At 40.3% G+C, this 13582-nt stretch overlaps 1 protein-coding gene across 1 annotated transcript; it reads right to left on the bottom strand.

Moving 5' to 3' along the window:
- Positions 1 to 295: 295 nt before the first annotated feature.
- On the bottom strand, positions 296 to 12909 carry ATP5MC2 (ATP synthase membrane subunit c locus 2). Its single transcript, XM_087710503.1, has 5 exons — positions 12800 to 12909; positions 7490 to 7562; positions 4244 to 4321; positions 1996 to 2186; positions 296 to 582 (listed from the first exon to the last, which is right to left on the bottom strand). The coding sequence occupies exons 2-5, from the start codon at positions 7553 to 7555 to the stop codon at positions 468 to 470; spliced, it is 450 nt and encodes a 149-aa protein (XP_087566629.1). The 5' UTR covers positions 7556 to 7562; positions 12800 to 12909; the 3' UTR covers positions 296 to 467.
- Between the last annotated feature and the right edge of the window lie 673 nt (positions 12910 to 13582).

Here is a 13582-nt window from a genome sequence, read left to right as displayed (position 1 = left end):
TTAATTAAGATTTCATAAAAAAGTAATGACATCCAGCTACTGATTAGGTATTCCACACTTATTGCAAATGACTGAACTAAAAAACAAACTTACAGCCATAACTGAAATTTCAATGCTCTATTGGAGGCACTGAACACATCCTATTATGTTGTGCAAATGGCTGACATAATCAGATGGAATTCATGTGTCCCACTGGTCAATGCCCCCCCCTCCCCTGATTAACCCCATGGGGAAAATATTTGGAACCAGGTGTCAATTAGAAAACCAAATATGCACACTAAAAAAAAGCAGGAAATGTATACCAATCTGTATTTATTCACTTGCCCCCAGTGAACAGGGAGGATTTGGTTAACAGGTGAGCTTCCCTTTTCTCCCACAAAACACTCAGCTCAGCGTACACATTGGACTAAACACAGGAGGGGCGGGGGAGAAAGGAAGAGTATGTAGAAGTGCATGTTGGGTTTTTTTCACATGGCAAATAGAATGAGGAATGCTACCATCAAGCAGAAGAGCCCCATGGCTTCGGAGAGCGCAAAACCCAGAATGGCATAGGAGAAGAGCTGCTGCTTCAGGGAGGGATTTCTGTGAAGGAATTAGAGAGAGAGAGATATGCCGATCAGAAAATTGAGAAGAACTAGACTTCCAGTCTCTCAAGGAAAAGTTTGATGTTACATCGTTCCTGGCCATGGCACACGTATTAGGAGAAGCCAAAAAAAAAAACCCACCCCAAACCCTAGCTACGCAGAGAGCCTTTAGCCAGTTTTGCAATTAAATCTGCAAAATTTATTAGACTATAAAGATTTTACTAGGGTTTGTTCTGCACCAGGTCTTTTTAGCACTGCTTTTCTGCAGTCAATTGCAAGTAGAATTAAAACTAAGGCTCCGAGAGACATTTAACATGCTACTATATTGTATATCAATAAGTAGTGGCCAAGAGCTTTCAGAGTTTATTTCTAAGTTTATTATTTTCTACAAAATGTCCCCGCAATGTTAATTAGAGGCTTCCCTTTGCGTTTTTGTCCATCTCTGTTTTTATTCTGCATAGCTATGGCATCACTGATAAAGAGCCTTTTCCTCAGTGGTGCAAACAACAAGAGGAATTCATTTTTAAAATGAATGGCAGTGTTATTCCCAAGGGAGATATTTCTTAAAAGATGGGATAATAACATTACTACACATATATCCTTGGTGAGAACTGAATAATTAAGGACGATCATCAGTAATGCCACGACTATACTGAGTTAAAGCAATGAGGCAGAACCTGGCAGCAAAAAACATCCAATTACGGGTGGTCCTTAACTTACAACCCCAATTGGGACCAGACTTTCCATTGCTAATCAAGTTGTTAAGTGAGTCATGCTCTATTTTACCACCTCTTTTTGCCACAATTGTTAAATGAATCACCCTCATCATTAAGTGACTCACATGGTCATTAAACAAATACAGTTTCCCCCATCGACTTTGCTTTTTTTGAAGCTGACGGGGAAGGTCACAAATGACAATCACATGACTCTGGGACCCTGCAATCATCATAAATACATGCCTATTGCTAACTGCCAACCTTTCCTATTGGTTCGCAAATGTGAGCATGTGCGCGCTTGCTTTGCTCACACGTGCTGCATCTGTGCATGCGCACCGCTTTTTGTGTATGTGCAGTGCTCGCACATTACGTCGGGATGGGTGGGCAGAGCCTCCCGCAGCCGCCGCTACCGGTTTGCCCGAATTGGAGAGAACCGGCTAAATACCACTTTGATTCTATCCTATTCTAATTCTATTCATATCCGATTCTTATTCCACTCCTATTCCTATTCCATTCCATTCCATCCTATTAATTCTATTCCTATCCTATCCTAATTCCATTCCTATTCCATTCTTCTTTGAACAGTCGCAAAACAAATGTTAAGTCAAGGGCACTAAAAGACAGGAAAATCCCATAATTCCTTGCCACTGCATAATGACACTACAAACGAGGATTTAAGTAAAACTCCCCCATACCTGGCATAGCCAATGATGAGACTGCCGAACACTGTTCCAATGCCAGCACCAGAGCCAGCTACACCCACGGTTGCAGCACCAGCACCAATAAACTTGGCAGCAGTATCAATGTCCCTGGACACCGCGCTTGTTTGGAACTGCCGATGCAGCAGTGGCAAGACTTCATGCTGAGCACCCGAAAGACAGCAGGGCTAGGAGCAAGTAAGAAACAGGGGGTGAGTGGGGTGTAAAAGGCAAAGGTCTGAAACAGGAGGTGACCAAAGGTAGCTTTGTAGTAATCAGCCTGGCCCACAGCCATTCACTAATCTTGGCTGTTGATGTTTGCTATCGTTTCAGTCAAATTATACTGTATTTCCAAATATAGCAGAGTTAAAAACCAATTCATAGCTTGGCTTGACGGTGGCTGCAAATTTTGGCAGGGGGCAATTACTGCGATTTGGGCCATTATAATTACAAAGAGGGACGCAGTGGCTCAGTGGCTAAGATGTTGAGGTTGTCAATCAGAAAGGTCGGCTGTTCGAATCCCTAGCGCCACGTAACGGAGTGAGCTCCTGTTACTTGTCCCAGCTTCTGCCAACGTAGCAGTTCGAAAGTATGTAAAAAATGCAAGTAGAAAAATAGGAACCACCTTTGGTGGGAAGGTAACAGCGTCCCATGCACCTTCGGCGTTTAGTCATGCCAGCCACATGACCACGGAGACGTCTTCAGACAGTGCTGGGTCTTTGGCTTTGAAACAGAGATGAGCACCACCCCCTAGAATTGGAAATGACTAGCACATATGTGCGAGGGGAACCTTTACCTTTTAATTACAAAGAAAAGGTAGGCAGTCTGTTTCATCTGCTCCGGGCAACAGGGTGCTGTTGTTCTTACCATACAAGCCTTATGGAGAGTATCAGATTGTCTAAACCTGTCATAGAGAATCATATGACAAGACCCAGATTCAAATGTCTCTGTGACTATGAAGTACACTGCATTTAACTGCTTGTCCCCATCTAGGAACCAACCTAGAATTTACAAGATTAAAACAATACATGAATGAGGAACTGATGGAGATCATTTCTCGAAGCTTATTAACAATTTCAAAGTTTGAAGTAAATGAATTGGCCTTAGCTTCTCCCATTGATGAGGAGGAATTAGCTGGAAGAATTCCAAATAAGCCCCAAAGGTAGAAGATTCAAACCGTGGCAAATTCAATAATCATCTACAGACCTAATTAATATTACAGAGAGACGGTCTTGTAGCATCCCGAGGCCCTCTAGTGACTTGTCGCTGTTTTTTTTTTTACAAGATATCTATTTCGAAATGAATACTGTTTTATTGCTGCTGCTTGTATAATCTTTAAAAAAAAATCTAGCAGAGCCAATTCAATGGAAGAGGAGGAGGAAGAATCCTACCTCAAGAAACTCCAGACATGAATGAATAGAGGGAAATTTATATCTGTTGCATCAATAAAACCTAAAGCAATCAGTCCAAAGAGTGGGCAGAGGCTCAGGGCAATCAAACTTTGAAGTACCAATCAGGAGCAGCAAAATTCCCCTCAGGAAGGCTATATAAAAAGAGGACAAAGGAATGCCATTTTTCTTTTTATCTCAGAAGGAGGCAGGGTCTTTTTCCAGGCTTGCTTCAACCTGTTAAGGAAACCCTCCAATCTGGAGAATGACTAGATAAATCAGAATAAAATAGCCATAGCAAATGGTAAGACGGACACACATGAATGTGGTTTTTTTTTAAATTATTTCAAGGATCAATCTGAGCTGTTTTTGCCCAATTTGGCCTAATTTTGTTCTAGGGATGTGTATTTCTGCCTGTAAGAAAAACCCACGAGTTAAAGCCTACAGGCTTCTCTTTTCCTCCCATTGTCTTTCAGCCACATTTATTCCCATATCTTAATCTGTATTATAAAATCCTTGTTATGCTCTTCTAGAATCATTATTCCCGCTTTGACACAGAATCCTCCAATATAGCTATTCATTGATACTAAGGATGTGCAGTGCTGAATGTTCTCGGGGCAGAATGTTCTGGAGAATTCCGGAATATTCTCATTGATACCAATCTGACTATTCTAAGGGATGATCTGAAAACTTTCAGTATTGATTGGAACTGCATTGGCCTGCTTGAATTGAACAATTACTTTTGCACCTCCCTGGTTAAAGCTATAGCAAGCTTTTGCCTGCTGCAACTTGGTAGGACAAAGAAGCAAAATGCTGAGGAGATTCAAAATCTATCTCTCTTGGATATCCTGACTTACCTTATCTGTCCTGATCTGAGGTCTGTTCAGCACAGAAGCAGAGAGAGGTCTGCACAAAACCGTGGAACTGTTCCTCACCTGCAGAAAGAAAGAAAGAAAGAAAGAAAGAAAGAAAGAAAGAAAGAAAGAAAGAAAGAAAGAAAGAAAGAAAGAAAGAAAGAAAGAAAAACATTACAGAAAAGAAACAAAACTTCCATTGGTAAAACAAGCTTCCTCACCAAGCACATTCTAATTTTAAAGGCAAAATCCTAATGGTTAAAAGGAACAACTATGAGGTCAAACATGGTGATTTAATATTTAGTTTACTTTATTGTCATTGCACATGGTACAATGAAATTAAATATTTAATATGTGGTGTAAATCAACATAGTTACAATTTTGATTTGTAAACCATAGTTTATGGTTGTGTATTATATGCATGGAAGGACGCAGCAGCTCAGTGGCTAACATGTTGAGCTTGTCGATCAGAAGGTCAGCAGTTCAGCAGTTCAAATCCCTAGACCTGTGCAACAGAGTGAGCTCCCATTACTTGCCCAGCTTCTGCCAACCTAGCAGTTCAAAAACATGTAAAAACACAAGTAGAAAAAATAGAAACCACCTTTGGTGGGAAGGTAACAATGTTCCATGCGCCTTCGGCGTTTAGTCATGCCGGCCACATGACCATGGAGGCGTCTTCAGACAGCCCTGGCTCCAGCTTTGAAACAGAGATGAGCACTGCTCCCTAGAGTCAGAAACGACTAGCACATATGTGCGAGGGGAACCTTTACCTTATTATATGCACATCAAAATATTTAGACTTGTGCAAACTACAATGAAAACAAAAAAGCTTAAATATAAGAAATACAATACTTGCAACTTGCAGGAACTCATGCAAATAAAATGAGCTAGTTTTTTTTTTTTAAAGTTTGCTCAATGTATTTTGTCAGGTGTAAACAATGGTAAAATGTCGTGCTGGACTCCTCTGAGCTTTGGAATTTTACTGTTATTTTCAGCAACAAGTACTAAGGAAAAATTAAATGTAAATGTAATGTAAATTATATTCCTGAGATCGTTATCTGAAGAACCAGCAGTAATTAGAATCTGCATATTAGGCATAATTGTTATCCCACTTGAGCCATTAATGGAAAAGAAAACAAAGCCCTGGGTAGTTCCACTTAGGAAGAACAAACGCCTCCTCACTGTCAATCGATGTTAAACTTTCTCAATGTTATCTTAATTTAATTTAACCTAGGAGAAAGCACTCCGAATTAGAAATGGCATATATTGGAAGCAGTGGTGGGTTGCCAATTTTGTTACTACCGGTTCGGGGGGCAGCAACCCATCTCTGATTGGGAGCATCCTTTAATAAAAAATATTATTAATCAAAAAGCAATAGAGAGTAATTTAACATATCATATTTTTCAGAGTATAAGATGCACTCCCCCCAAGAGGGTAGGAATGTCTATGCATCTTGTACACCGATTGTTGCCAAAGCTCTGCCCACCTGCCCCCCCCCTTCAGTCATTTTTGGCTTCTGCATCGCATTTTTGGCCTCCGCATGCTCCATTTTAGACACATTCCAGGCTGTAGGGATCACCACAGCACATCGCCGCTGATCGCCGCCTCCAAGAGTTGCATTTTCAGCTGGTTCCAGGTGGCAGGGACTGCCACTGAGGCTGAAAACGCAATGCACGGAGGCCAAAAATGAGACATACAGAGGCGGCGATGGGCTGTGGTGATCCCCGCAGCCTGGAACAACGGATTGGCAGTATTCCGGGAGGCCGATCTAACCACCAATCAGCTTCTCGTGCTGAATCAGGCTACGATAACATGCTGAAGCTGACCAGGCTGTTTGCTGCAAAGATGCTAGCCAGAATGAATACCGATAGATGCTGGTAGGCAGAGGCAGGTTTTTTGTTTCTTGTTTTCCTCCCCCAAAACTAATGTGTGTCTTATACTCTGGAGCATTTTATACTCTCAAAAATATGATAAATAAGATTCTCAAGCGGAATTCTTCATTTAGACATAGACTACCATCCTAAACTGAACAGGTTGAGCTGCTCCATCTTTTGAACTATGCCTGTTCAAACTGTAGAGAGTGGACTGTGTTCTTCTTACCTACCTATTACTGCAGTAAACCATCAACTCAATGTACAACATACAGCACAATCTTGGGAGGCTAGACAGTGTTGTTTCTCTGTGTTATATAATATATGTGGGTATATGCATAATTTTGCAGTTATTTATTCTGTCATGGTTATGTAGTATATATTGGAGGTGGTGACCCTTTGAGAGCTGTATGCAACGAAATTTCATTTGAATGTATGCTGATTAGTGTGCATTCAAAGTGACAATAAAGTTATTCTATGTCTAAAACTGCAGGGCTGAATGAAGGTCCTGTGCCCATTCCTGGCCTATCATAAGTTGGGAACAGCCATCATAATTCCAACTTCAAAGGTAGAGCATATTTTCAGATAAAGTTATCAAACGATCAGACTGGAAGAAGGAAGATATTTACTTCTAAATATCTAAAATTCAGAAAGATGGAGCGGTCTCCCTTTTAACTACCTGTAGTAGTTTACCTATAGGACTGGGAAAAGATAAACAGAACACAGTCCGGAGTAAGAAGATTCATCCTCCAAAGCAGGAATATGATCTGCTGCTCGCATCCATTTTGCCTACCCACCCCCACCCCCCGATAAGAGATGCAACTTTCAGCAGAGAGAAAAATGAACCACTCAATCAACTGTATTGTGTTCTTTGTAGTGATATAGGAAAAAATGTGACATGATCATAGCAATGAAAAGTCAAGGTGGAAATCTCAGATGGAAACCCAAAAGCATATAGCATACATGATATATACACTTACATTTTTTTTATTTAACAAGTGCTGTTGTGTATTCAGACGTTGGCAGAAAATGTTAGATTCGTGAAAAAACAGTGAAAGAAGAATGGGTTTCTTGGACAAAAAGACAAGAACACTAAAATATGCATGATTCCCTTGTCATAAACCACCTCTGCAACCCACTCCAATTTATAGCTCTGCAGCAAGAGCTGTTAAAATACTTTTATCAGGAGGATAAGGAGTCAAAAAAGAAATTTTCAGAGGGATCTTCAGGACAAATTATATCCTATATGTCCTTGCTTGATTGCATAGTTGCAAGTTTTGTAGTTCATTGATTTTAACATACTTGTCAACATGGCCAATTGCTTTTAAAGCCTACACACTATTAAAAATACCCCCAAACTACATCTTAGATTACTCACCAGGGTGGAAGCAGAAATCAACTTTGCACAAGTGTACATATTCAGAGTTGTGGGGAACAGCCACATTCAACAACTGGAAAACAAGGTGAATGCCAAGATATTAGGACAAAATATTCACGGCTTCCATTATCTTTCACAAGTAGGAACCTACGAGTAGTCCTCACTTAGCAAATACAACCGGGAGTAGCAACTCCATTGCTAAGTGTTGTTATTGCTAAGCAGAAAATCATGTCACTGTGATGGGCTTATGAACTCACTTTCCCTGCAGTCATTAAGCAAAACATTCTGTGACCACAATTTTATTTCCAACTTTTATTTCTAGCAAGATTACCAGATTCTATAACAGTTTAATTCCCTATGCCATCTGTCTTGTAAACTCTCAAGATTCATTTTTCTTGCCATGTACATGTATACATCCGAACTAGACTGTATTGTTTCTGTGTCATACAGGTGGGTATATGCATAATTTTGTATTTATTTATTATTTTGTATATTGGAGGTGGTGACCCTTTGAGAGTTGTATGCAATGAAATTTCATTTTTAATGTATGCCGATCAGTTTGCATTCAAAGTGAAAATAAAGATTTCTATTCCATTCCATTCCATTCACTTTGCTTGTCACAAGGGAAAGCACACAAATGGTGACAATGTGACTGTGGGATACTATGACGTAAAGCAATGGAATGATGATCACATGACCAGAGGATGCTACAATGATAATAAATACAAGATTGGTTTCAAAGCTGTTTCTAATATGGTCAAAACTTTGAACTGTTCATAAACAAAGCAGTTGATACACAAAGACTATCTGTACTATATTTGGAAGATCTATCAGGAATAATTTATGCAGGACACCAATAATAAATGAAAAGATTATACAATGGAAAAAGATTTTAAAAAAGCAATACACAATATGTTTTCTGCCAGATAAAAGGAACTGATTATTTGAGCTTCCCAAATTTTAGATACTGGCTGGTCAAACATTGCAGTATATTTTTTCTTCAGAAAGAGTTTATCTAAAGTTTCTTTTGACATGTTCAGATTAGATTTTGAATTTTACAGTATACCAAATTCTGAAGGTTTCGGGGGCATGAATTTCATGACATAGGATCAATGCAATTCCTTACAAATTCCTAAAATTATACTGCTAGAACAATTTGTTGCCTATTCTAGATATTAAACATTTGCCAATGTGAAGTGGACCTAAAGTCACCTCTAAAAGATATTCAAATGTAATGCTTTGAGACTGCAAGGTAGAGAGAGACTGTAAATGAAAGAACATTTTTTTAAAATGTCAGCTAACTTTATAGTTAATAAAATCTGGCACTTGATTTACAACGGATCAGTATGACATTCTAAACCTTGATTGTTTAATAGTAGTAAGTATAAGATTTCCATCTCACCTTGCTTTTATGAAGCAAGCTTGGGAAAGTTGAATTTATGTATGCGTGGAAGGACTATATGTTTCATTCATTTGTCATACACTAAAAACATCCATGGATCAGATTCAGATTCTAGTTGATTAGTGACCAGGTTTAATTTGAAAAGTGAAAAAGATCCTATAAGCCTGGAATTCACTATCCCATTTATGCCAAACACACATGTCAGAAACTGGGTTCTGTGATTTAGACTGTAGATAGAACATACATAGTCAAGTATGATATTTACATCACCAGAAGTGGCTTCTGCATTCAGATGTCTCATAACACATAAGACTGAATTATGTGTTGTCCCTAGATTGCTCCAAGCAAAAGCCCAGAACAACTACTACAAGGAAAATATTTCACAGATGCACATTTGGCATTCATGATGTACCTGTGAGAATTATTCAGGGCATGGTGATCTCAAATCAATATAGTTTATATGGGCTATATGAAATAAGTGCTTTCCTTCCCCCCTAAAATATTTCTTTTTATGCATAGCTTTTTTATAAGCTGCCCAACAAGCTTGCTATTATATACAGCAGATGACCAGAACTAAAAATTAGCTGTGCACTGTGTTTCAAATTATTCTCAAGATAGCAGCCGTGAGATTCAGAGAAGAAAAAGGATGCACTCTATAAAGCACTCAAACCGCATGACAGCAACTGGACTACAGATCCAGAATCCTCTGCCACATCTATGGGATATAAACTGTCGAGGAAGAATTGTCAACCAGCCTTGATCTGCTCCTGTTGTAACTAATAGCTTCAGCTGCAGAAATCAGGTAAAGCTTTTCATTATTTGGGGATGAACAACATAGAGGGATGGAAGAAATCAAGATTTATTCATTTTTGTAGGAAAAATAGCTTACACTATACTGTATCATCAGTCACTAATACATACATTTATTGGAATAGCAATGATAACTTCCATAATTGAGTAATTTTTTATTCACAGTTTACAATCAAATACTAGTTGCCCTCCTGTGGATAAGCCTACTTTATAGCTAACTGTCTTAGTGTGATTCAGAATAGAGTAACCATTTTGATCACATACATAACCCACAGTGATTCCTGCGGGGTTTATTATAAGGAACTGACAAAGAAAAATGCTTCATTACTTTCATTATGCACAGAACAAGCTGCTGTTAAAGGCAACAAAAAAGCTTAGCAGAAAAGGGGAAATCATATATAAAAAATAAAAATACTTGTCAAATGAAAAACTTAGGATTTCCCAACATACTCTCATATGCGCCAATTCAGAAAAACTGAAGAAGCTAATAGTTCTCCCATAATTTTTTAATCAAATTTCAATAAAATTCAAGGCCTATCCTATTGTGAATATTTCAATACAGTACTTACCAGAGGACTTAAAGGTGAGATACATTATCTTACTTGAAGAATCTTTTGGAAAATATTACTAATAGCACACAAAAAATCTTATTGTCAAGATTTTTATAACCCCAATAGATCATTTTCAAATGCAAATAGGAAAGGGAGCCCATTTCTTGATTTGTCTGCTAGAGCAAGGATTGAGCAAAAATTAAACTGAATCATCTAAAAAGATCTCTGGCTGATGGTTGATACATTATTTTGTCAATAAATCTTTACCACCAGTAAATCTGGTACACAGATTGTTTAATAGTAACAAGATACTACCTCAAATTATATTGCTGAAATAAGAAAACAGGAACAGATTTCTTTGCAAATAGGCTATGATGTCTATGGAACCGAGGAAGCTTCTTTTTGAATGGGAAGTGAAATGTTTTCAAAGAAAAAACCAAGGAAGTCTAATTGCCTTTTGGAAAAGCACCTTTGAGACAAACAGGCTATAAATCCTAATCAGTTGTGGTGGTGTAAGTGGTTCGGATACAGCAGGTTCTTATTCATCTTAAATCTCAGTTTATGGGGAAACTGTGTTAGCCACTCTATTTCAGCCCCACCTATCTCACTAGGTTTTTGTTGTGGGAAAAATGGCAGGAGAGAGTACTAAGTGTGTTGTCTTGACCTCCTAAATGGAAAGTGGGATATATCTATATCTAATTTATATCAATATCAATATAGTCCTGGGCTTTGAATCTGGTAACTCAATGAATCCTTTTTATTCTATTTCAGTAACTTTCCTGCCAATTGCCAGAAAAAAATAAATCTTTTCAATCTGAACTTAACTAAACTCCTATGCTAAGGAGAAAAGCAGATATTAAAGAAGTAATAGAGGCTGTGGAGTAAACTAAAAGGTTATCAGTGAACACCCAGCGAAGAGATTATAAGAGAGGCTGTGTGCTGAACACCAAACCTCACTTTGACTGCTTTTAAAAGTCAAGAACGTTAACTTACATGCCTCCTCTTTCAGTACAGGCAGTCTTCGACTTACAACAGTTCGTTTAGTGACCGTTCAAAATTACAGTGGTACTAAAAAAGTGACATTATGATTTTTCACATATACAACCATTGCAGCATTCCCAGCCATGTGATCAAAACACTTGGCAACTGACTCATATTTATGACAGTTGCAGTGTCCCAGGGTCATGTGATCCCCTTTTGTGACCTTCTGAAAAGCCACACCAATGGGGAAGCCAGATTCACTTAACAGCCATGTTACCAACTTAACTATCTGCAGTGATTTATTTAACAACCGTGGCAAGGTTGTAAAATGGGGCAAAACTCACTTAATGAATGTCTCTCTTAGGGACAGAAATGTTGGGCTCAATTATGGTGATAAATCACAGGGCTACCTGCACCTTCTTCTCCCCTACCTCAGAACTTGGGCAGGGGCCAAAACTTTCCGCCTTTATTTGAAGGATCCTTGGTGCTCTCTGAGCTTGTTTTCTTGCAGACGTTTCACCAAACTAGGTAACATCATCAGTGCTATGGTAGCAAGGAATGCTGTTTGCTGTCAGTTTATATTCTGGTAGCAAACAGCACTCTTGATTAGCACTGATGATGTTACCTAATTAGGGTAATGAAAGGTCTGCAAGAACCCTGAGCTGCAAACATTCCCCCTTATTGGTGCCTTTATTTATAGTGAGGCATTCTCCTTGGGAAACAACAAAAGAAGAGTTTGTCTATGGAAATTCTCAGTCATCCAAGTCATGGTTGTCCCAAAGGTGCTTCCCCCCCCCCTTTCAAAAGGCAACTGGACTTTCTGATTTTTCTTCGAAGACGTTTTGCTTCTCATCTAAGAAACTTCTCCAGAGCTGAAGAAGCTTCTCGGATGAGAAGCAAACATCTTCAAAAGAAAAAAACAATAAAGTCCAGTTGCCTCTTGAAGAAGAAAAAAGCACCTTTGGAACCAAAGGAGGGTTTTCCTCTGGAAACGGCAACGACGACCATGCCGAAGCTGGATTTTAGTGTTTTCTTTTTAAAATTGTGTGCAAAAAAAAGGTGTGTGTGGGGGGTTGTTGAGAAACCCTGGCAAAGCCACATGGAGGGGGCTTGGCTAGCCTCCTGAAGGACGACCTTACGATCACCCTGGGGCTGCCCTGTCATGCGCATCGGCTTTGCGAGGCATCCTCTGCGAAGGGCGCTCGCGCCGGGCCGACCCCGCATGAGGGAAAGCGGAGGCTTCTATTGCGGATTCTATTGGGAGGGGGGAGGGGAAGATAAGGAATATTCCGAAGCCCCAAAGCCCCGCGCACACGCCAGTCAAGATCATTCCCAAGGGTGGCTCCGCCCACTTCAAGCTCCGCCCCCTTGTCCCGCCGAGACGGTGCACGTCCCGCTTGACCCCACCGTGCACCCCTTCAAGACCGAAGAGGAGCGGAGTGCAAAAGAAGCGAAGCAAAAAAAAAAGGCGGGCCGGGGTGAAGCAGGCGGGGGAGGGGAGGTGGACGGGGGGACAGAGAGAGGATTTCCCATACACCCACAAAGACCAGGGCTCCGCGACCCTACCTGCTGCTCAGGAGGAGAGAACGAGAAGGACCGCTTTCGCGCATGCGCTAGCGGAAGAACGACTCTAGGGCCTTAATGCCGGCCGGAAACGGTTTCTGCGGGGAAAGAGCTAAGACGGCTGGAGCGCCCATCACGCCAAGGTGGGGGAAATGCAAGGGAGGAAATGGCCTTGAGTATGTGACAGCGCCATCTGCCGGTTTGGGCGATTGCACGGAAGATTACTGTTCTAGTCGACCGGAAGCGTTCGGTACAATTTTCGCGGCTCGCCTCTTGCCGGAAAAATATGACAGTTCGCTTTTCAAATGTTCTGGAGCATCGCGTCCCAAAGATGGCAGCATTGGAAGATATTTGCATGGCCGTTGCTATGGAGGAGAGAAGGACCGCTGGTGGCGGTTTTCTCTTAATTTCAGCAGGTGTCGCTCTCGGGCGAGCCAGCAACTGTTAAAACTTGTTTTGCTTATGAATACATTCGCGAAGGTTATTCGCCAAGCTGACTGGCGGATAGAAGGGCTGTTAGCGGGATACCTTAAAGTTAGGTTTCTGGTGTGGAGCTACCTATCATAGCTGCAAAACTTTAGATTGCCATTGGATGGGTGACAAGAGAAGCGACAAGGTCTAATTGCTGCCACCTAGTGTTTATCTGGAGTGTTGCAGTTCTATCGAAGCTCTGCCTCAACCCTGTTTCATGCACCAAAGAATAGAATAGAATATTCTAATTCTTTATTGGCCAAGTGTGATTGGGCACACCAGGAATTTGTCTTTGGTGCATATGCACAGTGTACA

This window comes from Thamnophis sirtalis, unplaced genomic scaffold, assembly GCF_051295495.1.
Source record: "Thamnophis sirtalis isolate CommonGarterSnake01/CBP01778 unplaced genomic scaffold, rThaSir2_p1.2 scaffold_3, whole genome shotgun sequence".
Lineage (NCBI taxonomy): Eukaryota > Metazoa > Chordata > Lepidosauria > Squamata > Natricidae > Thamnophis > Thamnophis sirtalis.
This window is presented reverse-complemented; position numbering and strand designations above follow the sequence as displayed.

Excerpts from the sequence above, each read along its gene's own strand:
- ATP5MC2 (XM_087710503.1), bottom strand. The coding sequence starts at position 7,555 with ATGTGGCTGTTCCCCACAACTCTGAATATGTACACTTGTGCAAAGTTG. Across the intron at positions 4,322-7,489 it reads TGATTTCTGCTTCCACCCTG|GTGAGGAACAGTTCCACGGT; the intron begins GTGAGTAATCTA and ends TTCTTTCTGCAG. Across the intron at positions 2,187-4,243 it reads CTCAGATCAGGACAGATAAG|CCCTGCTGTCTTTCGGGTGC; the intron begins GTAAGTCAGGAT and ends ACTTGCTCCTAG.